Source organism: Thermobia domestica, chromosome 8 (genome assembly GCF_964235325.1).
Source record: "Thermobia domestica chromosome 8, izTheDome1.hap1.1, whole genome shotgun sequence".
Classification (NCBI taxonomy): Eukaryota; Metazoa; Arthropoda; class Insecta; order Zygentoma; family Lepismatidae; genus Thermobia; species Thermobia domestica.
In genome coordinates, this window is record NC_137461.1 from 23,503,270 (window position 1) to 23,531,186 (window position 27,917).

At 36.7% G+C, this 27,917-nt stretch overlaps 1 protein-coding gene across 1 annotated transcript in view; it reads right to left on the minus strand.

The window, feature by feature from the left end:
• The window catches only part of LOC145692788 (BRCA1-associated protein), a 41,989-nt gene extending 15,637 nt beyond the window's left edge, over nucleotides 1-26,352 (minus strand). The window contains exons 1-8 of the mRNA XM_081768263.1: nucleotides 26,050-26,352; nucleotides 18,795-19,073; nucleotides 16,809-16,989; nucleotides 14,317-14,509; nucleotides 10,156-10,418; nucleotides 6,197-6,340; nucleotides 3,907-4,072; nucleotides 1,081-1,206 (exon numbers count right to left, since the gene is read on the minus strand). Coding sequence (XP_081624389.1) covers nucleotides 1,081-1,206; nucleotides 3,907-4,072; nucleotides 6,197-6,340; nucleotides 10,156-10,418; nucleotides 14,317-14,509; nucleotides 16,809-16,989; nucleotides 18,795-19,073; nucleotides 26,050-26,131 — 1,434 coding nt within the window. The 5' untranslated portion in view covers nucleotides 26,132-26,352. The remainder of the gene's footprint in view (nucleotides 1-1,080; nucleotides 1,207-3,906; nucleotides 4,073-6,196; nucleotides 6,341-10,155; nucleotides 10,419-14,316; nucleotides 14,510-16,808; nucleotides 16,990-18,794; nucleotides 19,074-26,049) is intronic.
• Between the last annotated feature and the right edge of the window lie 1,565 nt (nucleotides 26,353-27,917).

Genomic DNA, 27,917 nt, shown 5'->3' on the forward strand with positions numbered 1-27,917 from the left:
CCCATGTAGTTACTTTATTTTTTCTTAATTTTATTTATTTATTGTTTAAAATTGAACGTTCCCTTTACACCACTGAGGCCTAAGTAAAGCGTGAGTCTCCGGCTTAAAACATGATCCGAACCATACAAGTATACTTATCAGAGATCAAACCCGAGCCATCCAGACCAAACTCCAAAATGCTAACCATTTTGCCACGAAGAAACTTTTTTTTTTTTTTTTCTATTACACTTAGGCCTACATGAAAGGAGAGATACAGGAAAGTCCTCATAAATTTTACTGCTACCATAAACTATTTTAAATAATGCTACCAAATACGATGTCCTCCTTCCTAAATAACATAACATTCTACGGTTATGCTCTTTCGACTAAGGGAGATGGATAATTAATGGAAATGAACGATTACGAAAGGATTGGTTGAGAATGTGGGAGGAAAGGGGAAACCCCGAGAAAACCGATGGACACTATGCTGTAAACCAGAACTAAACTAGGGACCCGTTACTCTTGAAATTGTATTGGTTTTCACTATACTCGTACAGTGTTTGTTCCATTTTCCAAGGTAAGTTACTTTCTATATTATTTCCAGATGATATGATTCTAGTACCATTGGTAATGCCAGGGAGATTACCTATCAAGAGTTGTTAAAATGCAGTTACGTAGCATCCACGCAACTATCTAGCTATAATTCCTTAAGGTATATACCTTCAGTAATCCGTTGCTGAGGTAAATAGTCTTTTCTATTACATAATCAAACCTTAATTATCTTTTACAGAGTTGCTACCGTACTTTAAATATCTTTACATTTATAAAGACTTACACTCAATTTAAAAGACATTATATTTATTGGCGGACCAAGAAATCTTATGATAACTAGTTATCAACCAGCAATCTACCGTAACACCAAAGTCAGATGCCGAAATCTGCAGTGACTTTTAATTCCTTGCACCAGAGGTGAGCCGTTTACGACTGAACCATCGTGCTCCAATAAAGTTTGCTGCTGACTACTAGTCTGTCTATTTTTTTTTTTTTCACGTTAGTTACACACACACAGCGACAGACTGTTAGTGATAGAAGTAGCCTTACCTCAGTCATTGCTTCTTGCTCAAGATGCGTCATTTTATCCTCAAAATATTGCCTCTGAGATTCCAGCTGACTCGTCAACAAATAAGTAAACTCCAGTTGCAGAGAATCCAATTTCTCTTCACTTTCCTGCAAAAGACACAATACATGTTATTAATTTTATACTTTACTAATCGCCAAAAAATCTTATTATATTTCACTGAATGCATTCCAAGCTTTATATCTGTCATTTGTAACCTTCTACGATACAAATATTTAATCCGAAACCAAAGCACTCATTTCTCAACTTCCAAGAGGGGGCATAAAAAAATGTTGGTTCGTAATCGGGGGCGTAAAAATTAAAAGATATCTTCAATCCAGATAATGTGGAAGTTACCAATGTATACGAAGCAAGAGCTAAAGCGATTTTGATAGCCCTCGAAAATAATAAGATTTTCTCAAATTTTGCTGGTTTTATGTAATGTTTGAAACCTGTTTCAAGACAACCAGCTATTGTCGCTGTCTAAGCGTTACATGACGCAGAAAGTGTGTGATAGTTTATTAAAATATTCCGTCTGACTATGAATTGTTTACATTGGATGGCCTATGCTGTCGCGCGCATCTCTGAATGTTCAAATTTAGATATTTCTGGCTGTTTTACAGTTAGAGTATTTATAAATACATTACATGAAACCAAATTAATTTTTCTTTCCCTTTTGTCTGAAGTATTTTTTCACAAAATTTGTCATTGTTACGGATATTATAGATTAAGTAACTTAAGAAGACTATACGATTTTCTTTTTATTTTCTTCACATACTGTAAAAGATATGTCACGAATAATATGACAAATATAACAAGCGTTCATTAAAAATAAATAAATAAAATGTTTAAAACTGGATCATTAGGAGCTGATATTATCAATTGTATGAATAGACTAGGGCACAATCTTTGATTAGACGCCATCTTGAATAGTTACCGTTCCGAGACGGCCATAATGGCTTTTCGTCTTACTCAGGCATCAATAAGTTTGTAGTTCGAACAAAATTTGGTACTCCCAAATTATACTCAAATCTTGATCATGGGGCTGGCTCATAGACTATATGTATGTCTGTAATTTTATATTTTAAATAGACAAATATACCAGGAGTAGTAACAAGCTATTGCCTTGAATTTTAAAATCATGAGTTTGTCGCCGGATGCTTGAAGTAAGATGCAAGAAAATGCGAAGTTGTAAGATTCAATGACAATCGATACATACATACCGCAGTTTCCCAAGACTACGAAGCAATGATAATGTCAATGGTGACACGACGCTAACAAGTAACGCTTCCCACAGTTACAGATGAGATCTAGTCCTTGGTCTTAGGATCTTGTCAGACGGACCGTGCAACATATCACACGATAATACTGTAGAAAAGAATCCAAGATTTCTTTTTGAATCCAAGGTCCTCTGTTCTCCATAGTTCGGAATGGACTATACCGACTTTCATTCTTCATAAAACCTTTCGCATAGTGTTTACCAAGCTAAAAAGCACGAACAGTAGAAGAACTTGCTTCAATTTCCAGGACTTCTATGTGTAGACACGCTTCAATTTCCAGGACTTCTATGTGTAGACAGGAAGACTTCTAACACCAAGGAACTTCCGCATCATACCTCTTCCAAAACGTCTAAATCAGTTGTCTGTGGACTAACTTGCAGCAACGAGGCTTTTATTATCTATAAATAAGTAAGTACAAACATTGTTCCAATTATTATGCACGTTGTGAAGCTATCTCAATGATCTTTTGCTGTCAGATTTCGAAACTGAAATCTTGAAAGGAAGCATTTCTTTAGCATTATGATTTTGTGGCGAAATGTGCTACTTTTTTTAACCGATCCAATCACCGAGATGATAGGACTCACTGTCACATAAATGATTTGACTGGTTCCTGGTCCTGGAGTCTGTACTAAGTTTTCCAGCTTTTTTCCTGTCCCCTGAACGACGGGAAAGGATGAACGCTTTATATGCCTTTCTCATTCTTAAGGCAGAATGAAAGAGACATAGCAATATTACTTAGCATTTTATTCTCTAGAGTCTTCAAATGTTAACCATTAATTTTCCAGCACGGTGTTTCAGGAAAGTGTTTCTCTTTTAGTTCTTCACAAACGCTCTTAAGTGAAACTACGAGGGGTGATCACGAAGTAAGGTTACAAAGCCTGCAGTGAAATGTGTGTATATTATTTCATACAACCAATATAGCCAACAGATAGTACATACATTAGGTTATTTTTTGACATAGTCTCAGTATCGGTTGAGGCAGTTGTCGCATCGTAGGATGAATTTGAAGATTCCTTCTTGGTAAAAAATTCTATTCTTGCGTGTTCAGCCACACTATCATGTCTCCTAGGTGCTCCTTCAAGTGCGGAAACAGGTTAAAGTTACTTCGAGTGAGGTCCAGACTGTATGGGGGCGTACGTTGCCGTGAAGGAAGATGTCGCCCTCGGTGAAAGATCCTGGTCGTAAACCTCTACCAGCTGCCGCTGAATTTCAGCCGCGGTTACACGCTTCGCCCACAGAAATCGAGTAACTAAGCGGACATCTTCACGAGACCTATCTTCCAAATGAGTCGTCATTTGAGTTTACCTACAACTAGCGCTGTAAGTGGAGGGTGGCTGAAACTCTGCAGTTATCAACTCTATGTAGTACAATTACTACATACTCATCATTCCTCTATTACCGATGAAACTCCAGAAATATCGGCGTTGCAACCTTAGTTTCTGATCCTCCCTCGTACACATTGTGAAACCACTTTTCGTTTGCAAGAGACAAAAAGATGTTATGATCACTATACAATTTTAAGATATTTACCTGTTCTTTGATATCTGGGCTTCCTCCGTGATTGCTGCCAACTTCTACAAGTTTCCCGTCTCCTTTATTTTGAAGTAGGCGATGAACAAAATTATCTCCTACATAGTCCCACACCCTATTGTTTCCTAACTGCATCGAGTAGCAATGCTGAGTCTCTAGAAAATGGCTGCAAACAAATAACAATACACAATAAACTGCTGTAACAAGAACTAAACTAAAAGCTCAACTTTCTTGTGCAAAATTAATGGACGTAAACACAATACACTAAAAAAATTACAAATAGAACCAAAGTAGTATATGAATTATTCTGTATTTACATCTATACCCTTTACTTCAAGTTCTATCCCACTGAATGTAATGAAATGAAATTTTTGCGTTTTACGTCCCACGGTTATGCCGGTTAGGCTAAAGGAGACGGTGATTATGATAAATGAATGAAATGGTGGAATGAAGAAAGTGGGAGGAAACGGGAGAACCCCGAGAAAACCCACGCACACGGTGTTTGTCCACCACAAAGTTCACTTGGCGGGGGCTGGGATCAAACCCGGGACCCCAAGCACCAGAGGTGAACGCTCTGCCACTGAGCCACTGAACTTATCAAATCTAGATTAATTTGCAATATCGTTGAGGTTTTCTAATTTTCTTCCGTGTAACACAGCGCTCTGCCCCATACTCTAATCCTATCTTTAATATTCTTGTTTGTCTTTTTTTAACTTCAGCTGGCTTTCCTATATCATTATTCCAATATCTTTCCCAATATCTGAAAATAGGGCAATATTTTGAAAGATTGGTTATAATATATGGGAGATCAGGATTTTTTTAAAAAAAAAGAAAAAGAAAAAAAAAGAAAAGAAATGAATACTGGAAAAGCAAAATCACCATCATGAACTGACAAAGCTTTACCCAGCCAATACAATAATACACAACATGACTTCTCCATTGTATCATTTGAAGAGTGGGACGAGAATTACATAATACAAAATGTTAATGTACTGCTTTTTCCCGATGGTTTCTTTTACATTCTGGACGTTTCTATTACTTTATTTTTATTCTTAGTGACAGATCTTCAGCGAAGAGCCGAAGAGACTCACGTGCAAGATTACACAAGAATTGAAATTTGTAGTGAGTGAAGCATTTGGTAATTTTCTTTAATAAACTCCTATAGTAACTAAACAAAATGAACTTTTACACGGTGTCTACTAAAATTCCAAATTGAAATTTCATGAATTTTTCGTGACCTTTTCTTAACAAAACCATTCAATTTCGCAACATTCTCAAGAGCAAATTTGGGTACGAATTACGTCGAATGTTCATGCATGCGATTAGAAGAGTGCTTTGCTTGTGATTTGGTAGCGTCTAAAGCCGACCATAGACATTTTATAGAACAAAATTTTCCAGTCTGTACTTATATTTGTACAGATAAAAAATATCGTGACCCAAAAGCTAAATTTCGTGACTTTTTCTTGACATTCATGACCGTTTTCTGATTTCGTGACTTTTCCGGGACTTTCGTGACCGATAGACGCCCTGTTTTACCACTCTAAAACATATATTATTGTCGGGTTGTAAAATATTTAAACAGGTAAAGATATTAACTTTTATTTTACTTTTAAACTCTTACTAATAATCACCAATGATACCAAAACAATTCCACACAAACTTCAACCCTTTACTTATCCGGATATCTCTGGATACATTCACATACGCAAATCCAACCACTAAGGTTCAGAAATAATTAGATTTGAACAGGTAACACTGAAAACTATACAATCAACTCAGCCACTTTTGGCTCATATCAAATCTAGTCATAATCTCAGCCACTTATAGCTCAAAACTAATCTAACACCCATTTTAGCCACTTCTGGCTCATTTCAGACATTCACCAAATACACAATATAAAAATTACATGGTAACGTCCTCAATTGTTCTTACAAATTTTCAACACCTTGTCCGATTATTCCTACGTAACACCTTGTCCAATAATTCTAGATGATCTCAAAATCTTAACTCATTAAATCCTAATAATTATATAAATCAATACAGGTTACTACATCGAAGAAAGATATTCAAACATGTTGCTTGTTTGTATGTAACCTTCTTGCGGTAATGTCCTTAATTGTTTCTAGTTACAAAATATGGCTTTAAACTATCTTTCGGACTCTATAAACACATACATAAATTATTTATTTAAGTATTGTTGTTGTTTGTATTGATAACAACGCATATAAGTCTATAAGGAAAATTCATACGTACACATATGCACTGCCCTTCTCCTTACTTACTTACTTACTTGTATGCGTGTCCTTCAACATATCGTCCACACCCTACGTGTCCACAAATTAGGCAAATCCATAGAGATTCTGCTGCCCGACATTCGAAACAATAATTATCAGCCACAGCCTCCGGAGTTTGAACATATCGACATACTGGGCAACTGCAAAATATAAATAAATAAATACATGTAAGACTGTGCTGTTATCATCTAAATAAATTAACTCCTGCTGAAAGCTTTAGACATCCCATAGGTAAAGTTAATTAAGTATTTTGATCTTATTTTGGAATTATTTCTACGATGGAAAATTCTTTCCATTCTCATCTTGGAGAATGATGATGGGTCCCAGAATGGGGCTGAATGTATATTGTACGACATATCACATAATGGTATATAAACGAGGGGCGCTAGAAAGTCTAATTACCTCTATTTTCCTTTTTTAGGTGAATGAACGCAACCTGACTATAAAGGACAAGCATATTTAAGAAGGTGGACAAGATTTCAAGGGAAAATGTCGAGTGACCAGGTTACCAGAGCCTCCACAAGGGCACAAGTTGAGCAAAACACAGAAAACATTAACTTAGAACAGAGACATGTGATTCGTTTTTTCTTTCGTAAGGGCGTAAGTGTTAATGAAATTCATCAAAACTTGGTGGAAGTGTATGGTGATGATGCACTGTTACATTTAAGTGTGGTAAAACAAAAGTGAAAGATGAGCCTAAGAGTAGTCGACCAAAAACAGCAACTTCACCTGAAGTCGTGGAAATTGTACAAAAATTGGTAATGTCTGATCGACGAAGAAAGATTAGAGAAATAGCAGAGGAAGTAAGGATTGATATTCATAGTGTTTGGGATATTCTACACCAACATCTTCGGCTCACAAAGGTCTGTTCGAGGTGGGTTCCTCACAATTTGAACGTTTTTCAGAAGCAAACTCGGGTGCAAATGTGTCAGGAAAATTTGGATATTATGGAAGGAGATAACTATTTCTACCAGTAAGTAGTGACAGGGCGTGAAACATGGGCTCACTAGTATGACCCTGAATCTAAACAAGAAGTTATCAGGGGTCACCAACTATTTAATAAATAAATAAATAATATATATATATATATATATATATATAAAACGGCTGGCAAGGTTATTGTAACTGTTTTCTGGGACAGGGAAGGAATTGTTTTCCTTGAAGCTATACTAAAGGAACATACCATCACAGGGACTACTTACAAAAAACACTTAAAGATTTACGCCGAGCAATTCATAATAAACGATGCGGAGGTTAAATCGTCGAATTTTGCTTCTTCATGACAATGCGTCAGGACACACATCCCATCTTCCGCAGGATGCTATCACAGAACAGGGAATGACTCAACTTTTCCACCCTTTCCACCCACCCACCCGACCTAACCCTACCTGATTATTATCTGTTTCGTCATTTGAAAAAATACCTCAGGGAGCAGTGATTTTCAAACGACAAGCAGGTAATGGATGCTGTGATTCAGTTCTTTGACTCCAAGGAGAAATCTTTTTATGTTGAAGACAATGAGTCATTTTGAACAAAATAGAGATGATGCGTACAACTGGAAAGTGATTACATAGAAAAATAATAACTTTTTTTTCCCCAGCTCATTGGTTTTCTTGTTAGCCCGCCATACACATGAATTTCCCAACACTCCTTGTATAATACTTTTCCAGAGGATACGATTCATGTTTGATCTGTCGTGCTATCTAAATACCCTTAGTAAAAAATCTGAAGAAAAGATAAAAGAGGATTTAGGATTTTAGATGTCTGGGCTTTCGACATCTATGGCCATTTAGCCCGTCACGTATGAGGGATGACGTCCCTCGGCGAGCACACTATCCGGGGAAAGGGAAGGAAGAAAGGATTGGGGAAGGGAAGAAGCGGTGTAGGATCTGTAAGTTAGGTACCATCCTGGCATTTGCCTGGTGTGAATGAGGAAAACCCAGGAACACCTCATTCAGGATGGCTGGGCTGAAAAAGCTTTTTACACTTTTTCGACCGAGTGCCCGCACCGGGAATCGAACCCGGGACCGCTCACACTGAAGGCGGGAGCGTTAGCGACTATGCTACGCGGGGGCATAGAGAAGATAAACAGTCTTCTACCAAGAACACATTACGGTTAAGGTAATTACTTGTCTTATTATCGTGGATTTGAAAATAAAATAAAATTAAATCTTTCAGTTTTACGTCCCACTGTTATGCCGGCTAGGCTAAAGAAGACGGGACCGTGGATTTCTCGTACATTATTCAGAAATACCGGTAATACAAATTCGGTAACTTTTAAAAATCCCTGCACTTTTATTATCTACTGAGTTATCATTTTTTGTTATTACCATCAAAACAGCTCGTGAAAAATTATTTTAAACTCGGACGTGGTCACATCTGAATACCGAAGTAAAAAGTTAAGAGGCGATTAGTCAATTGTATTTTCTCAACATACTAAGTCTCCGAATCCACGAAACCAATAAGATAACGATACAGACAATCCAATCCAATACAAAAAAAAAAAAAAAAAAAAAAAATGTAAACGTTAGAATACATGCCACTTCGCTTTCACTTAAAAAAAAAAGAAGAAAAATAGGAAAGAAAAATCCTAATACGATACCCTGGCCATTTCTATTGAAAAAAAAAATGTACACTTTTAAAGTTTCTACCTATTTTCTAAAATTATTATTTCAAGAAATATTTGTTCATAAACAAAGGGAAAATGAATAAATAAACTAAATGTGCTTCCCAGGCCTGAGAACCTGGGGAAGGACTGGGTTATGTGGTGGTTTACAATACTGACACTTGATATGGTGAGCCGGTTCTCCGGGCTCAACCTAGGTTGAGTCGCCCTTCTAGTTCTTTGAATTTCAATTATGAAATGAAAAGAAGCTTTAAGGGTGTTCACTACAGCGAAGTTAAACTACCGCTAATTTTAAAGTTTTTTTCTGTAATATCTTCAAAACAAATAAAAATATTCGAAAAACAGAAACGTAGTAAACTAGACAATACGATTTTGCACATGATACCGTTATCACAAGTCATCCTTCTGCTTTCGATTTGCAACTGTAGATACATTTAGCATTTTTTGCGGGTTCTGTAAATAGCGGCATACCAAAAGCAGATAGGTGAATTGTGCTAAAGGTACCACATGCAAAATCGTATTGTTTAGTTCACTACGTTTCTTATTTTCGAATATTTGTATCTGTTTTGAAGATATTATAGAAAAACTCTAAAATTAGCGGTAATTTAATTTCGCTGTAGTGAAGACCCTTAAAGTCAAACGGTCTGGCCTTGCAACTAAAGGAGGCGGATGATTATGAAAATTTGATAGCATACGTGCGTATAAGGAAACAGAATATCCCCATGAAAATTCATTGACACGATACTGTCCACTTATACGGCCTGAGATCGAACCAGGAACCCTTCACACCAGAAGTGAGCGCTCTGCCACCATCTTTCCTTGAATTTCAATTAGTTTTATCTTTAACAGGGTGCCTACTGAAATTCCAAAATGAAATTTCGTGACTTTTTCGTGACCATTTCTTTACCAAACCATAAAATTTCGCATCATTTTCGAGAGCGAATTTGGGTGCGAATTAGGCCGAATTTTAATGCAAGCGATAGAAGAGTGCATTGCTTGCGATTTGGTAGCATCTAAAGCCGACCACACACATTTTTGGTGGTGAACTTTGATGTTTTATAGAACAAAATTTTCAAGTCTCTACTTATATTTCTACAGATTTAAAAAAAAAAAAAAAAAAAAAAAAAAAAATCGTGACCCAAAAGCTAAATTTCGTGACTTTTTCTTGACTTTCATGACTGTTCTCTGATTTCGTGACTTTTTCGTGACCGATAGACACCGTTTAATTCTGTTCCGGAATTTTCAAAACCACAAAAACAAACGACTTTCCAGTAAGATAAGTTATTAGTTGTATGTTATTCTTTGTGAGCAATAAATAAAACAACTTACGTTGTGTCTCCCCACTTGGATAAACAGCTACCATGGAAGGAATGGTTACACAGAATTGTTAGAATCCCATCCACACTTTCGTCCATTCTCTCGAGGCATACGGGACAAGTAGGGAGTTCTGTGTGGCCTACCATTGGCAAAGCAGCGCCGTTCCCTTCCTTTACTATCTCCACCCGCGAAACATAGACCAAGTGACAAACTTCAGGTTCTATCGAATTGTAGCGAACGCCGTTGTAAGTTTCATAGAAGTCGTCTGCGGCTTGCTGAAACACAAAATAAACAAATGAAATAATATGGTTAAACTTTTGATGAAGTTAGATTTTTTAAAATTATTTTATTTTACACTTAATTTTATGTTATTCATTCGTGAAACACACAAAATACAAAGCCCTCCCCGCTGGTCTAGCGGCTGGCGTGTGCCGGGGTTCGATTTCTGATGGGAGAGAATTCAAAATTTTCAACTCATTACAGTAGTTAGGAATTCACCTTAAACTGTAGAACCACGTCTCATACAGCTTCGGTGCTCAAAAGAGAAGCTAAACTTTAACAAACAAAGAAAGAACCAAACAAACAAAATAACTGCGTTTGTTTAAGTGGAAAAGAAGATCTGAACTGTTTATGAAGGCATCTACCATTATCGTATTATACAAGATGATCATCAATGAAGCACTTCATTATTAAGTGTTTTAGTTTGATTAATGAACGGATGAATCTGCCTTTGTTTTGCAAAAGCTTTCATGCGTACAATCTACATAAATAAAAATGCAAGTGACTATGTTTGTGACTTCCTACCTCTTAAACCGTCCAACCGATCTCGATCAAATATTCAACATAGATGAGGTTCGGCTTGGGATGTTTTTTATCATTTCACTTTGACGGTGAAACTTGCGGAAAGGGTGAGATATATAAAAATGATCGATATTAGTGTCGATTCCATAATTTCGGAAGGAGGGTAGGGAGGCAGTGGCTTAGTGGTAGAGAGTTCACCTCTGGTGCATAAGAGTTCTTGGTTCGATTCCAGCTCGCGTCAAGTGAGCTTTGTGGTGGACATATACTGTGTGCGTGGTTCTTCTCGGAGTTTTTCCTTTTCCTCCCATCATTTCATTCATTTCTCATCATCATCGTCTCCTTTAGCCTAGTCGGCATAACCGTGAAAGATTTCATTTCATTTTCTATTGTTTTTTAGGGTGGCTGAAGTGAACAGCGACACTTCCGATGCCTTTTAAATCCAAATTCAGCCTCGTCAGTTGGGGGAGGGGTGGGGGATACATAAAAATGATCGAAAATGACAGATATTAAGTGTCGAATCCTTAGTTTTCGGGTCGTTGACCCGAACAGTGACACTTTCGATGCCGTTTAAATCCAAATTCAGCACAATTTGGGGAAGAGAGAAGGGGATACATATATATATATATAAATGACCGATACCAGAGAGCGCTTTAGTAATAGTAAAATGTGACTGACTAATGGAACATATGGGTAATTTTTCTTATTTTAACACAGCAAAGCGGATAATTGACGCTAGTTAATGGTATCTAAGCGCTTCTGCTTTAATTAAAAATCCTTATCCATTTTCTGCCAGATTTCTGCAGACAATTTTCGTCGAAAAAGAATTCTTGATCACATATGCACTAGAAGTAATAAAATGAAATCTTTGAGTTTTACGTCCCACGGTTATGCCGGTTAGGCTAAAGGAGACGGTGATGATGAGTAATGAATGAAAATGATGGAATGAAAAAAGTGGGAGGAAACGGGAGAACCCCGAGAAAACCCACGCACACGGTGTTTTGTCCACCACAGTTAACTTGGCGGGAGCTGGGATCGAACCCGCGACCCCAATCACCAGAGGTGAACGCTCTACCACTGAGCCACCGCATCCCCGCACTACAAGTAATGTACGAAACACTTTGAAGCTAATTAATTACTAGAAGGCATGAGATTGGACGTAATTAAATTGAAACGAAATCTCTAGTTTAACCTCCTACACTTATGCTCCTTAAGCTGAAAGAGATAGGTTATTAATTAAAATAACAATTATGAAACACTGGTGGAGTGAGGATGTAAATTAGAACGGGAGCACCTTACGAAGATCTTCGGATACACTGTTGTCCACAATAAATTCATGTGAACTGGGATTGAATCAAGGGACCCCAGCACCCGAAGTGAGTGCTCAACCACTCAGCTATAAGGCTCCCGCAATAAAATTGGTTGCAGCTGAATTTGAAGTAAAGATCCATTCTGAAACCGATTACAGTGACACATATAAACTTGGTCTCATTTTGGTTACAATTTGCAAACACGCATTACTTATTATTCTGTTAATTACCTGTGTATCTTAGAATTCGGTCACACCAGGTCAACTTTGTTTCTCACTTTAATGTTACATTTATCTCTATATGTTGGCTACATTAAGTAAACACTGGGAACACTATAGCTCAACGGCAGAGCGCTCATCTTGTTTGATGGGTTCCTGGTTTGCTTCCAGCAATGTGAGCCCGTAATAGACATCCTTCCATGGGCTTTATCTCCAAGGATTTCCAAGTATATACAGAAATACAAAAGAAGAAATTGTATGGCATAATGCCTCAATGGTACTGTACTCGTCTGTCGTGTGAGGGACCCCGGTTAGATCTTATGCCATGTGAACTTGTGCTGGATAACACTGCATCCATGGTTTCTTCCAGGGTTTTTTCCGTTTCCTTCTACATTCTGCACAGGGTTGGCAAAACCATGGTTTTTATTGGAAAAACAAAAAAAAACAAGGATTTTTTTGTGGTTTAAACCGGTTTTTTTGGTTTAAACCAGGTTTTTCTGGTTTAAATAATTTGCTGTATGTATTTATATCACATATGGACAGAAATAAGTTTGTTTCGCCTTGGTGTTATTATGCAACAACCACGTTATGGTGGAAGGGGTCATATAAGCTTAAAGCGGAAACCAAACGGCTTTTCGGCTTACATCCGAGAGAAATTGCCCCCATTTGAACTCGAAACCGGGAGTAATTGGGTTATAAATGCGATACGTCTGCTGACTCACTCACGAAGGACTCCTGATAAAAATACGTTGTACTGATCTTTACATACTTGTTAATTGTCAAGAGTCATTTCAGAAGTGACACCATTACACGGAATTACATATGGACAATTTCAAAATACTACAGAGTACAGAAGAACTAATTTAAGTCCAAGTTAGTTCACTAAGACTTTTATTAATTCAAGTTAAAGAAATACAACAACTTAAATTTGCATATTAATAAGAGAAGTGAATAAAGATACGAATTATTTGAGTCCACTTTGGCTCTCACTCATTTTTACATATATAGATACCAAAGATACCTGTGATTTCAAGAAATGCCTGTCGTGAAATTTGTATGTATTTCGATGTATTCTATAAATAGTAAAAATTGTTGAAACAAAACAATATTTAGAGTTTTCTTCGACTGCAATTGCATAACAATAATAATAAACAATACGAAAATCACAAAAGAAATATTCATAAACTTATATTAAATATACTCCATAGTTCTGGATAATCACAATAACATTTTAAAACATTTTTCTTACCAGAACAAAATGAATTATTTAATAACTATACTATTTTTGTTACAGTTTCAAGGATACAGAAAGGAGGAAGATATAAGATTTGCTGTCATCTGTCTTTTCTCAATGTCCGATGAAGAGGACGTTAGGTCCTTGAAACTGTAACAAAAATAGTATAGTTATTAAATAATTCATTTTGTTCTGGTCAGATAAACTTATATATATATATAAAAGTTGCTTTTGTAGTATAATCTCTTTTGGGTAATGAATGGGGAATTTAGGTCTGAAATAGTACGTATAATATGAAGGAGTAAAACGTAATAACCCACAAATGTGTCTACATCAAGATTTTACGAACACTACCCATTTACGAACATTTTTCGTTTTTGGTTTAAACCAGTTGGTTTCTTTGAAAAAACCGGCTGGTTTAAAGCAAGGTACAAAAGATTGTAAGTAGTATATTTTCAGCTCATACAAAATACTTAGTAATTCCTATTTTGTTTCTCTGTATATAACACATTGTATACTTTTACAGGCATGTTTCTTACACCACCGCCTATTTATTCTAAAAATGGCTAAACATTTCTTGTCCAAAATATATTGCCATTGTATTACTAATTACCTGTGAACTGAATTTGATGAGCGCCATATACTGATTAGGCGCGTTGTCTCTCTTGATGATTCGAAGATTCTGGATATCTGAATGACATGCAGCTGTAAACTGCAACAAGTCATGACACGTCATTGAAACGGGAACTGCCAAGATACAAACTAGTTCACTGCGTTGAACACCTGGTTCCATTGGAGTCATTTCACTACAAAAACAAACAAGTTAAAAATAACCATTAGAAAGAAACTACGTATGTACGAGGGGGAATCAGAAACTAAGGTTGCAAGGTTGATATTTCTGGAGTTACGTCCGTCATAGAGAAATGAGCCGAGTGTAGTAATTTTAATACATGGAGTTGGCAACTGTGCAGTTTCAGCCATCTGCCACCTACAGCGCTAGTTGTATGTAAACACAAATGCGGACTCGTTTGGAAAACTGGTCTCGTGAAGAAGTCCGCTCAGTTATTCGATTTTTGTGGGCGAAACATGTAACCAGCCACAGGAAACGGCCGGGACTTCTCATCGAAGGCATCGCCTTCCTTCACGACTACACGCGCCCGCATACAGCCCAGAAGACAACCACGCTCTTGAAGCAGTTTCGCTGCGACATACCATCGACAACCCTCTCTACAGCCCAGACCTCACTCCAAGCGACTTTCACCTGTTCCCGCACTTGAAGGACCACCTAGGAGGCTGTCGCTTCGCTTTAGACGAGGAGATGAAACACATCGTGACAACGTGGCTGAATACGCAAGGACAGGAATTTTACCAGGAATCTTCAAAGTCATCCCATGATGCGACAAGTGTCTCAACTGATATTAAGACTATGTCGAAAAATAATCTGATGTATGTATTATCTGTTGGCTGTCTTGGATATATGGAATAATATATACACGTTTCACGGCAGGATTTGTAACCTTACTTTCTGACCACTCTTCGTATTATACACATAACTACCAATAAGTGGTTAATGTTACAAAATACCTATTAAGGAGATTAGCCGTTTCTTAAAGAAAGAAGAAAAATGCTCTCGATACTAATTTCACGTATTTCGTTTTTGTTTCATAACTTGAATCTAAAAAGACATTTTAAAGAAAAGGGTGGTAACATAATACACAAAAATGAACAATTATTTTAGAGAATTTTTTTAACTTTCGCACTGAGGAGAAAGAAAGAAAAAAGTCATAAATAATTGCACTCAATATCAACGGGTATGGAAATATGTTGGGAGTAGCAGAAAAATCTGATTGCTGGTCTAAGAAGGACTCGAACTCGAATCCTCCGCTTACCGAGCGAGTGTTATGAACGACTAGTCAGTTTGATAAAATATAAAGTATGGTCGTGTCACTAATAATTCAAATGATATAGTATCCGATGAAAATCAAGGTTCTGCGACAGACCTTGCTAGTTCAGTAATCAGACCTTTTTGCCTTATTCAAGAAATCGGTAATTCCATAGATCTTACATGTACACACAGTGTACACTGAATATTGACCAGTCACCCTTGAAAAAGTCCATTTTCGTTGTCCCAGACGTTAACACTAATGATTCCAAATTTTACATTTATTTTTGTTAACCTAAAACACAATTCATCACATCCCAATTATTCCGAATAACAGCACACAGGCCTGCGTTTCACACAAACAGCGCCCTGGCTGACTGTAAGCAACTGCCATCCCACACTATCACATTTTATTCCTCACAATAATAATAAGTAACAGTGGCACGCCAGTTTTGGCTCGAGAGGGTTCTTTTCCCTAAATCTCTTCTAAAGAACCTCCCTATTATCAACCACCTATGGCTCCCTCCCAGACTCGCAACCGGCAACTGTGAGGAAGTAGTGGTAATAATAATAATAATAATAATAATAATAATAATAATAATAATAATAATAATAATAATAATAATAATAATAATAATAATAATGTTTGGTTTGATTTAACTTTAGCGTCTCTTTCAGCAGCGCGGCTATATCAGACGTGGACCTACAGCTTAATTTAGGATGAGAACATGATCTTCCGCCGGCAAACGAACCCAGGTCTGGTACGCTAACAGCTTAGCCACGAATGAAGTCATAAGTAAATAAACAACAAAACAAAATATTATAAACCTTTTATTGTTTACCCATGATCGCCAGAATAAAGTATCATGGAACTGTAAAAGCAGCAGGCAGTAGTGAAAGGCTGGGCGCAGGTGAGAGTCGATCGAGTATCCTATTATGATCAATTGTTTTCGCAAAGAGCCAAAACCCATCACCATAATACAGGGACAATACAGGGAATAATACACGGACAAATATCATTTGAAACAAGGGACTTGTCTCATACGTTTCGCATTTATCGTATATCTTCTACCTTTAATTCTTTTTAATGGTTCTCTTCCAAGTTAAGGACATTTATAAAAGCAGACCTGGCGACACATCGTTAAGTCGCTGATGCACAAGCAATTGAAACAGGAAGAAAAAGAGAAACACCTGAATTAGTGTTTCCATACTCGAGCACTTACTTTTCTTTATACAAATGAAGAATTCCTTTGGTCACCTCCACAAAAGGATTTCCAGATACAAAATGTATTTGGTCTCGTGGTTTTCTGTGTTCTCCTTGGCCTTCACCACAAGGTTGGGCACTCTCCACTTCCCAACTATGACGCTGGCTACCACGAACACTAAATTTGGGACCTACACTTTCTGAAAATAAAAAATATTTAAGTGTTATGAGCCTAACACGTAAATTTTCTAATATTTTTATACGTGACATATACATATAAAGCACACATGACTTACCAGAAAATACGTTGTATATTACCTAACATCACTGAAAAAAAGGTACACTGTAAATTCCTTCGCTACACGCTTTATTAGACAGGGAAAGGAAGAAAAATTGAAGAACAAAAGTGTCCAGTTGGACACCATATTTGAGTGTAGGGAGATGACCGTGCTCCCAACTCAAAGCAGATAGTTTAATGGGGAGATATAAAACCTAAAGACGGTTTGATCGTTAACAATGCAGGACGAAGAAGGAATAATGAATGAAAGAATTTATAGTAAACTAATGGAAGAGGAATAAATACAATAACTAGGAACCATTAGTTATGAAATTACTCAGGAGGAATGAGAAAACAACGTAATAACGATAATACAAAATGAAAAATATGTAGGAAAATATAAATTACAAATTGACTTTTATAAAGATTAAAAATAGGTGTAAGTAAAGAGTGTACTGCGTTAGGTATTACAGAGGTGTGAAACAGGGATGTTGGAATTTTCCTCCAAGCCAACCCCCCCCCCCCCCAGTTTTTCGTGCGGGGAGAGTAAAACGTACATAAAAATATCTCAAAACATATACTTCAAAACTTGCATTTAAATAATAACCTTAATGTGATTATAATTACTTTCGTCAATAGTGTTTCGTGTTTCTTAGTACACGAACAGTTTCAGAACAATAATAATAATAAATAAAAGAGAGAGAATCATGCATAAGAATTTTGTTTGCTCTCGATCACATTCGCTGTAGCAGTGTTCAATTGTAATCTATTATATAGAACTAAAAATGATTTTGTTTGTGATCGGATCAGAGGAAGCAGCTACACCGTTTGAAATGAAGTTTTGAATGTACGAGGCGCCTTCGGAAAGTAACCTCCGTGAACCTTCGTCACTGTGCGTGAAATAGTGAGGCCAGCGCTACCATCTTTGCACAGACGTGCGCGGTAGATCAGTCTGCATCCAGCTGTGGTAGACTGAAGGTTGTCCATCTGATCGCTAGTTCCACTTTTGTAGTCTCAAAACATGTGCTGCAATAGAAAATCTCGCCAAGTGGGAGGTGCGAGCTGTCATACTTTTTTTTTTTTTTTTTTTTTTTTTTTTTTTTTTTTTTTTTTTTTTTTTACAGCAAAACAATATTCGGCAGCAGCTACTCATCGGTAAGTTTGTGCCGTCATGAACAAACAATGATGACGAAGAGAGGAATGGCAGGCCACCAGTGATCACTGAAGAACTCGCTCAGAAAATGGATGGAAAAGTTCCTGAAAATCGACGTTTGACAATCTCGGAGTTTTCCGATGAATTTCCACAAATTTTCAGGACTGTGTTATGTAACGTAGTGACACTGAGGTTAGGCTACAAGAAGTACTGTGGCTCAAGACACAGGCGGGAGATTTTTATGCGGATGGAATTTCTAAGCTAGTGTAGAGAAATGATGAAGCTTAAATGTCCATGGAAACTATGTTGAAAAATAAAGGAAAGTAGTAGTTTTTAGATTATATAAGAAATTCTCCCTATTTACTTTGGTATTTCTTTTTTTAACCAATGAGGTTACTTTCGAACGGCCCCCGTACTTATCACGTAACACGAACTGGAATTTCATTATATTATTATTGAACGAATATCTTTTATCTTTCACCAGCGAAGAAAGCAGTCGTCGTTAGCTGTTGATTGTATATTCTTACAGAATCGTAAATATACTTAAATACACTTAAATATACGTAAATATTTACCTTCCTTGCTGGTCGGTGTGGACTCCTTACTCGACGGTGTTAAACTCTTCGACGACCTTCTACTCGACGAGGGACTCGTTTCCGCCTCTACCAAGTGAGGAGACGCTGAACTTCTGTCGCTGCGTGTGTACGTCTCGATTGTGATGTCTTGTATCTCTCGACGACCACGCAATTTCCGTAGCCTCTCTCTGGACACTCCAGTCGCCACCTGCTCTTTGCTTTCTGACATCTCACTAGGTGCTGGCACATTGGAAGCCATAATTTTCTGTAGCTTTGGTGCTGGAAGACAAAACAGATGCTCAGATTTTAAAACAGTGAACTTGTTTATCTATTCTAAATCAAGAATATGCTTACCAAATGCGTTGTTCTTTATTGAGGCGAACTGTTTTAGTGTACTTGATCATTTCCCTCATTTCACGATATTTCCTAATCAGTTGCATACCTCCTTAAGCAAATATGAAAAAGTTGCCTGCAGAGTAGAAATCTAATCTCTGAGTGTTTGAGATGTAAGAACTAGTTTTGCACAAAGATTCGTCAACTGAGAGTTAACACGTCTAAAGACAATACTAAAGTTAAATATACTAGCTTTGGCGCACTTGTTAATATCTGTTTTATTTATTACAAGGCTCAGATCGAGAAACCAGCTGCTTCGGTTGAACCAAACAGTGCGATCATTATTACAGATCAAATGACTGCAGATGACGATTTAGTGACTTCAGATCCAATCTACGTTGGTTGTTTGTTGTCAGTTTTCTTGGTTGTTTGTAACACTTTGCTTGACGAAAGGTTGTATAACTATTAGGATATTGTCTTTTTCAGTTAAAATACCGTATATCTTGTTTCACATTTTATTAAATAAATTGACAAGAGCATCGCAAGTAGATACTCTTAAACAACGAAGATGTAAGAAGAGATTTGATTCCTTGCTCTGTCTGGAAAATTGTGTGATCAGATTAGGGGCCTATTTAATAACAAATTTGCAAAACAAATAAACAGAAAGGATAATATTAATCAAATAATCATGGTAATGAATAATGAGGCTTGTTTTGCAAAAGTTATAATGAAACTGGAAATTAATGAACAACATATATTTTTAATTCCACGCACGCTATATGTGTCATTACTCTTAGAATGACAGTAAATACTACAAGCATATGATACATTTAAAGAAATACTTTTGCAGCTTCCCGAAACATGTTCGCTGCCATTAAGTACAGTTTTCACTTTCTTGGAATATATCAAAACTCAGCAATACTTAGAGTCACTCCACATTTCAGTTATACAAAATACAGTAGAAACTCGATTAACCGTCACTCTCTGTTATCCGTCACTGCTCCGGACAGTACTGTACTTTAAATGTGGCGTAATTGACGCCGTAATTTAATTACAGCGTCATTGATTTAATTTAATTTAATTGACGTATGTAATTTAAATACAGTATAAACATGTATTATTCACTTGTATAAGGTTATTTATTTCTTCCAAAACCTTTTAAATCTACTTACTGTAGAGGTTTATAACGATATTTCTGTTATCCGTCTATTCGCTTAACCGTCATGGTCCCGGTCCCAAGGGTGACGGTTAATCGAGTTTCTACTGTAATCCTAAAACCTAGAATTATACTAAATTTAATAAATTTAATTGTATATATACAAAACTGTATATGTACACCCCTAAACTCCTATATTACAATGCAAAATTAATATTCCTTACTGAGCTTCGTGGCTAAGCGGTTGGCGTACGCGCCTTTGACGTGGGACACCCGGGCTCGATTCTCGGGGGGAGCTCACGTGGTTCGGACTCCACGTCTCATATAACTTCGCTGCTGAACAGTATGTTAAACTGAAAAAAAATAAAATCAAAATATTCCCTATTATTAGAAAGAAGAAAATACATTTTAGGAACTGCTGATTTTTGTGCAATTAAAGAATAACTTGTGAAGGACTTCTTTCCTTGCGAAATGTTATCTCAATTAGTTCTAGAGCGGCTGACTAACATATCGAGCCCTTGCAAGAAGAAATGAAAGTACGCTCGTATTGTAGCGCTCCAATAGATTAATTTTTGGTCCATCTTTAGTGGCAGTTCAAACGCAATTCCTGTAGCTTTCTTAATTCCACGGGAAGACAAACAATACGTACTCATGGAACGACAAATATTTTATGGCACCATTTTTATTCTATGAACCAATAATACATACAAAACTCTATATTTCCAAATGAAACTATATACATTAATGGGTAGTTTCAAAAAAGTGGGCGCAACTGCCCCCATTTGCCCCCCGTAATCGCCGCTCATGACCCCAACAATAAAACTATTTATTTTACACTGGAAAATATTTATGTCGTATAAGACATTTTGAAACATTTATTTTATAAAACACGAATTATATATGTTTGTTTTAAATTAATATATTTTGTGTCCATATTTGGCGAACGTCACTGAGGCTCCTGGGATGATTCGACCTACATTTGTTCGTTCGTCTGCCTGCACCACACATACAACAGGGTATCACTTTTCGTCTTTTAAGTTTAAATTTTTAAGTTTAAGTTTAAATTCGTAAAATGGTACTTATATACATAAATGAGGAATAGCGTTTGTGCGTCGGTTTTCTAGCGGAAGTGCTCACATGGCTGTTGAAAAATATAGGAGGCGCTTGTCATTATACAGAACACAAAGTAAGACAGTGTTTCTAACACGTTTCATGCATTGAGAGAGTGTGGAACAGTTCTCAGTGCTGAAGTAATTTTCGAATGTGAAACCAGGCAATCTGTGAAAAAACAGTAAAAATAATTGCCCATCACAAGTACTATACGAATGTTAACACATTTGGTTGTTCCACGTAACCGTACCTGTGTGCGGTGAATAAGCTGTATCCATTTCATCACCAACTAGTGAAGCACAAAATCCTGCTGATTACGCTTCCCGCCTTCAATTTTGCCATTGGTCACTACCAGGGTTTGAAAAAACCCGGGCTTTTTTGAAAAAGCCCAACCTACCTGCACCCATATGGGTTTTTTCGGGTATAATCGGGTTTTTCCGAAATATTTCAATATCTTTGGGGTGGGGCCCACTTGGCAAACCCTGGTTACTACCAGGGTTGGCAAAAACCATGGTTTTTATTTATATTAGATACGGACAGAAATTAGTTTGTTTCGTCTTGGTGTTATAATGCAACAACAAGGTTATGCTGGAAGGGTCACATAAGCTTAAAGCAGAATCCAAACCGTTTCTCGGCTTACATCCAAGAGAAATTGCCCAGTTCGACACAAAACTGAGACTAATAGGTCGCAAATGCGATTGCCGACTCACTCTCAAAGGATTCCTGATAAAAATACGTTGTACTGATCTTTACATAGGCCTAGTTGTTAATATAATTGTCAACAGTCATTTCAGAAGGACAAAATGATAAACAGTTACGCAACTAAAAACATTATGTAGAATTATATATAAATCGGGAAACTCCCGCCTTAGCCATTGGGAAAATCCTGTTAATATTTTAAATGTATTTATATGTAAAATTTTAAGGTCAACGTACCATAATCACTACGCTAAAACTGATGTATTAAATTACAAATTTGGTATGTAGATATCATTCAATAAAATTAAAACGAAGTCGAATCCAAGCTGATGTTGGAAGCTACGTAGGCAGTTCACACATTTTACTAATTTCTATCAATATATTTAAGCAACCTTGGCTTCTTTATAAAACAACAGGCATTGAGGCAAGCAGAAATATATAATTTGGTTTCGTTTCGTATGTTTAGGCTTAACATCCTTCTGAAATACCAAGGTTATCACGGAGAAGACTTTCGCTTAAAGGGACACCTCGAATCGCTATTTGGTTTACACTTGAAAGATGGGCTGTGGTTCGACCGACAATTGAACACGGGAACCCTTGATTAAAAGGTGAAAAGTAGATAAACGGAATGCAGATGGTGTGATATGTGGAGACGTCACCATGAAGTTCACACGATTTAAATCATTTTTCATTTTTTTTTTGTTTAAACTTTTTTTTTTTTTTTTTTTTTTTTTTTTTTTTTTTTTTTGGAAAAACCAGCTGGTTACTACACAATGCAGTACAAGTGTAATACATTTTATTCACTGATGAGTTAATCCTTCATTCGCACCGGTGACAATAACAGCCGTGATAGATACACTTGGGCTCGGGAACCCTTGTCACAGGGCTCCAAGACAGGCTTTCCATAAACGTATTGTGTGATATGGTATAGTTGGCGATATTCTAGTTGGCCCCCTATCCTTCATGAAAACATGAATGCACAGTGGTACCTCCCTTACAAAATGATCTGACGAACAAGTTAGATGATGTTCTATGGCACACAAGGCGGAATCTCATCCTGCAAGATGATGGAGCACCGGCTCATAACAGTGAACACCTTAATACCATCTAATCTAATCAATGGACTGATCTCTGTAGTCTCGTTACTTGGCCACTTCGTTCTCCTGATCCCACTCTTCATTTTTTGTTTTTGGGGGCGAATGAAACAAGATGTTCACCAGGTAAAGGCGAACACAAGACATGAATTGCAAGTTCGCATTATGAATGCTGCTGAGTTAATCCGCGAGTATCATCGAGCGCTTCGTAGTGCAACACAAGATGTTCTTTGAAATTCAGAAGTGAACTGATGTTGGTGGCGGCATTTCTGAGAATCTGCTGTACTTTTCATCTCCTTACAATCGTTCATGTCAGTACTACTTCAGTTCTAGCTATAATAACCCTGTTATTTGCATACCTGATCTTGTTAATGATCTGCTCTCCAATCTTGAAATCTCCAACTTCCATTAATGCTTCCCCTATTAAGCGTTTATTACAAATGTTACATAATTGGGATAACATACTACCCATTCCTCACCGAATCTTCACACTGGTGAATTCTCTTTAGTTCAAGCGCAACTACACTCTTTGTCCTGTGTACAGCTTCCAAATGAGTAGATGATCCCGCACGCTCACCCTAATATTTTCAAGTATTTTCAGAAGTTTGGTCTAATTAACCCGGTCGGCAGCTTTCCGCCAGTCGAGAAATCACAAACACAATTTCTCCGTTACGTCAAGAATTCGTTCTGATACAATTCTCATCAATCCAACAGCATCTTTCCATTCATCTATTCAATAGGCACGCAATAATCTTTCCAGTGCGGAAAATAAAATGAATTGATCTTTGATCAGTTCCTTTTACTAATGTAAGGCAACCATTATAGCATACAGAAAACATGACCATTCTCTATTCAGGTAGACCTTGTTAATATGTAAAGACAATACTTTCGTGCATTATTTCATAATTCCTTGATCAAATCTGTACGTCGTTGTCTCCACTGCACTTCCTCGGTCGCATGGCTTTAATAGCTTATATTACTTCACTTTTCAATATACCGGAGTCTTATTCTTCATCATCCACCAATAACTGTTGTTCGTTTCCGCTGGGTTCAAAACTCGTGAACTGCATATGGAACTTACAATGGATACGTTTCGCATTGACTTACAAATGGAAAGGGAAGTAAAGTGAAACAATGAAATGGAAAGGGAAGTAAAGTGAAACAAATACCGGCCTATGTTTTCTGTACCTAACAGACGTATTATTCGGAAATGAAAATATGTTTCAGATCCTTTAAGTAATGTTGAGAATGAAATTACTCAACTCATCTATACCTTTTGGGTGCTTCTTCTGGTCCAGTGACTATGTTACAATGTCGATCTTCGATTCCAAACGTACGCAACTACAATATTGTTAAGCTTTCCTTCCCATTTCCTGTGCTTTCTGACACATCAGATCATTTCTTTACATATCTCCTCCATGTACTTCTCTGGCTATGTATGTAAGTTTCGTTTCTCAATTCATTATTCAGTCTTCTGTATTCTTTGATGTTTGCGCGATTTGTTCGCTTTCCTTCACCCCTCCATCGCTTCAGTTATTGTCGATTTCCTTGGTGCTCCTTCCATCTCTCTAATGCTCTTGTTGATTGTATCTAATAGAGACTGCATAACTTTTTCCAGTTATTTTCTGCATTGTCTACCATAAAAAGCACGAATGCGAGCTAGAGCAGGGTGAAAATGGTGGGCTCGTGCGGGGGGTGCCAAAAGGAAGCAGGCAAAGTATGCGTGTAAGCAAAGGTGGTGAAAATATATTAGTCTTCGCTGTGATATGAGTTCCAATAGTACTTGCAATGGTTTCACACTACAATAGCAATGCTACACTTGTAAACCACTTTTCATACACTGTCCAGAAGTACCCTACTGGCCGATAATAATATTTCATACAGTCATCTTTCATACGCACACATTTATTTTCACCACCGTAAGGCACTTGTAATGATTTTAAACTAGTAACCCTACAGTTGTATATGTAAAATACAGCTGTATTACTTATTGAATAGCTACTCCCGCCTGCAGAAATTTGAACATTGCTCGAGCAGACAGTTCTACCAAATTCTGACTCTTACATTTTCAATTTAGGTTATAGCTTTATATTTCATTTAGCAGAGGAGCTCCCATTACTACTTGGAGATTGACTTCAGGAGGGCTCCATATAAATACAGAGTGGACTTATATCATAAAAACAAGTGCATAAAACACGAACCAACCTGTACTAAGTGGGCACTAGAACGCAGGAATATTATCTAAGTCAGATTAGGAGCGCAGCAAGTGAGCCCGAGCGATAGCGTACGTAGGGAGCAGGCGCGTCAGCAACGAGGGGTATACGCATACATGAGCATACTTACATATACAATACTGTCACCATCACTCAAAATTCATTTTAATATGCTGTCCACTGACAGCAATTATTTCTGTTCACACTCATTTCTTTACAAAAAAAATGTTTCACATCGCATTTTACCTATATGCAAGATTTGTTCTTAATACATGTCTTTCCACGCAGAGCACCGACTTTCATCTGTACATCTTAAAAAACGAGATACGGCTAAAGTTGACTATGACAGCCATAGTATAATTTCTGGTGGCACCACTTCCACTGACAGTTCTACCGATTGTGACTTTTTTTTCACGTTCCTTAGTCTAATTCATTAACTTCAAGTTAGGCTGTATAGTCTCTTAATTTTTATTTTAGCTGCCTACTACAATATAATATTAAGTTGAGGTTCACTAAATTTTTATCTTGGCTGGCTACCATCCGTTTCAATTACACAAACACCCAATTCTACCTGCATTTTTCTATTTGCTAGACCGTCTGCGGAGGTAAAGCCTGAATCTGTACTAGTATTAATAGGATAATGCTATTACCTTTATATTCAATGTCCTTTAAAACTGGAAAATCATCACTGATCTCGATTCTGAACACACAAAGGGACACAGACAATGACATTACCCAAAACGATATGAAGTCCACTCAACAAAAATACAGTCCTTTAAATTCCAGCTGAAAAGGAAGTTCTCAGTATACCCTGATTTTCGTACGACAATACTTTCAATGTCCTTCATGTGTATGAATACAACACGTCAAATCATATAACCACACAAGTTTGAAAGTATTTCACAAAATAAACAAATCTACATCCATTGAGCTAAATTAGCTCCATGCAATGTTGCCAAGTTAATGGCGACTAGAATTTCCCCTCCAAAGCTAAAATTTCACTAATTCCTCCAAAATGAGGCCCTACTAGAATGACGGCTTGTTAAATTCCTTTTTAAAAAAATATATATATATATAAACTTGTAAGATTCGAGTATTAGTTTAAAAAATAACTCTGAGTCTCTATTCTGTAAATTACCACTAAATTTTGAAGAAGGCAACGCAATGCAAGAGCTGAAAGAAGCAATCGAAAGTGATATAGACCTACTCCTTCTCACAAATTAAAACGCTCATTTTGCGTTGCATTCACGCTAACCCGTCTAGAAAGAAAAACCCTGATAACATTTGCAAGGAGGTCATTTCGTATGAATCCCTGCAAAATACAGTGTAAAACAGCGCGACACAAACTTCCACTAATTATACAGGAAATGTTGTGTTATCAGTGGCGTCGGAAGTATTTTTCAGCTGGGGGGGCAAACTGCTGTCTTGAAAATAGACACGGGAATGTAACATAGGTAAGATAATACGAATATATGTTTGTAATGTAACAATAATTTGATTTGATTTGTTAATAATAATAATAATAATAATAATAATAATAATAATAATAATAATAATAATAATAATAATAAATGAAGCTGTTGAGTTGAGTTAATTTTTGTTTAGCGTCCCGTTCAGCAGCGAGGCTATATGAGACGTGGACCTACTGATTAACGTGGAATCCGAACCACATGAGCTCCCGCCGGGAATCGAACCCGGGTCTCCCACGCCAAAGGTGCGTACGCTTACCGCTTAGCCACGAGAGAGCTCAATAAATGAAGCTGTAAACAGATTTGTGAGTGCGAGATTTCCATCTATTAGAGGCATCTTAGTTCACATCTTTAGATTAATTAATCCCGTATCAGTTTTGTGCTAGATTTTGGTCTAGTGCAGAAATTCTCAACCACTGAAATCAGAATTGAAAACATATAAAATTGTAAAATTTGTACTGTTCACAATGACTGTTTGTAAGTACAAATTTTACCATTTTATATACTGGTACATATTTTTAACTGTATTGGGCATGGTCACACGAACACTATTAAAGAGTCTTAAAGTTATAGAAATGAGGAAATTAAAATTATATTTTTAAAAATCCAGTTCTGGTGTTGCAGTACACTGTAATATTAGAAATTGCTATTTAGAAGTACAAACTTTGTAGCACTTTGTAGTAGAAAGTAACTTGTACTTTATAAAACAGGCTACATAATTAAGTAAAAAATAAGAAAATATATTTTTTTCTACCTACTTGATTTCGTACCAGAAATGGAAAAATGGAATTTTCACTAAAGACTTCATAAAATTTATATAGAAAATTCAATTACACTAATTATCCAGAGTTATTTGTATTTTTACTACACTTTCTTCAGTATATCCAGTTGTTATTGCATTCACCTCTCTTCCTAATCTCATATTCACTTCACACTAATAAAGTACTACACAATTAATAAGAAATAATTCAAGTTTATATTGAATTTTAAGTGCTCTTTTGTAATTTAATTAATTGGTTATAATTCGCATAATATTCACTTACGTAATT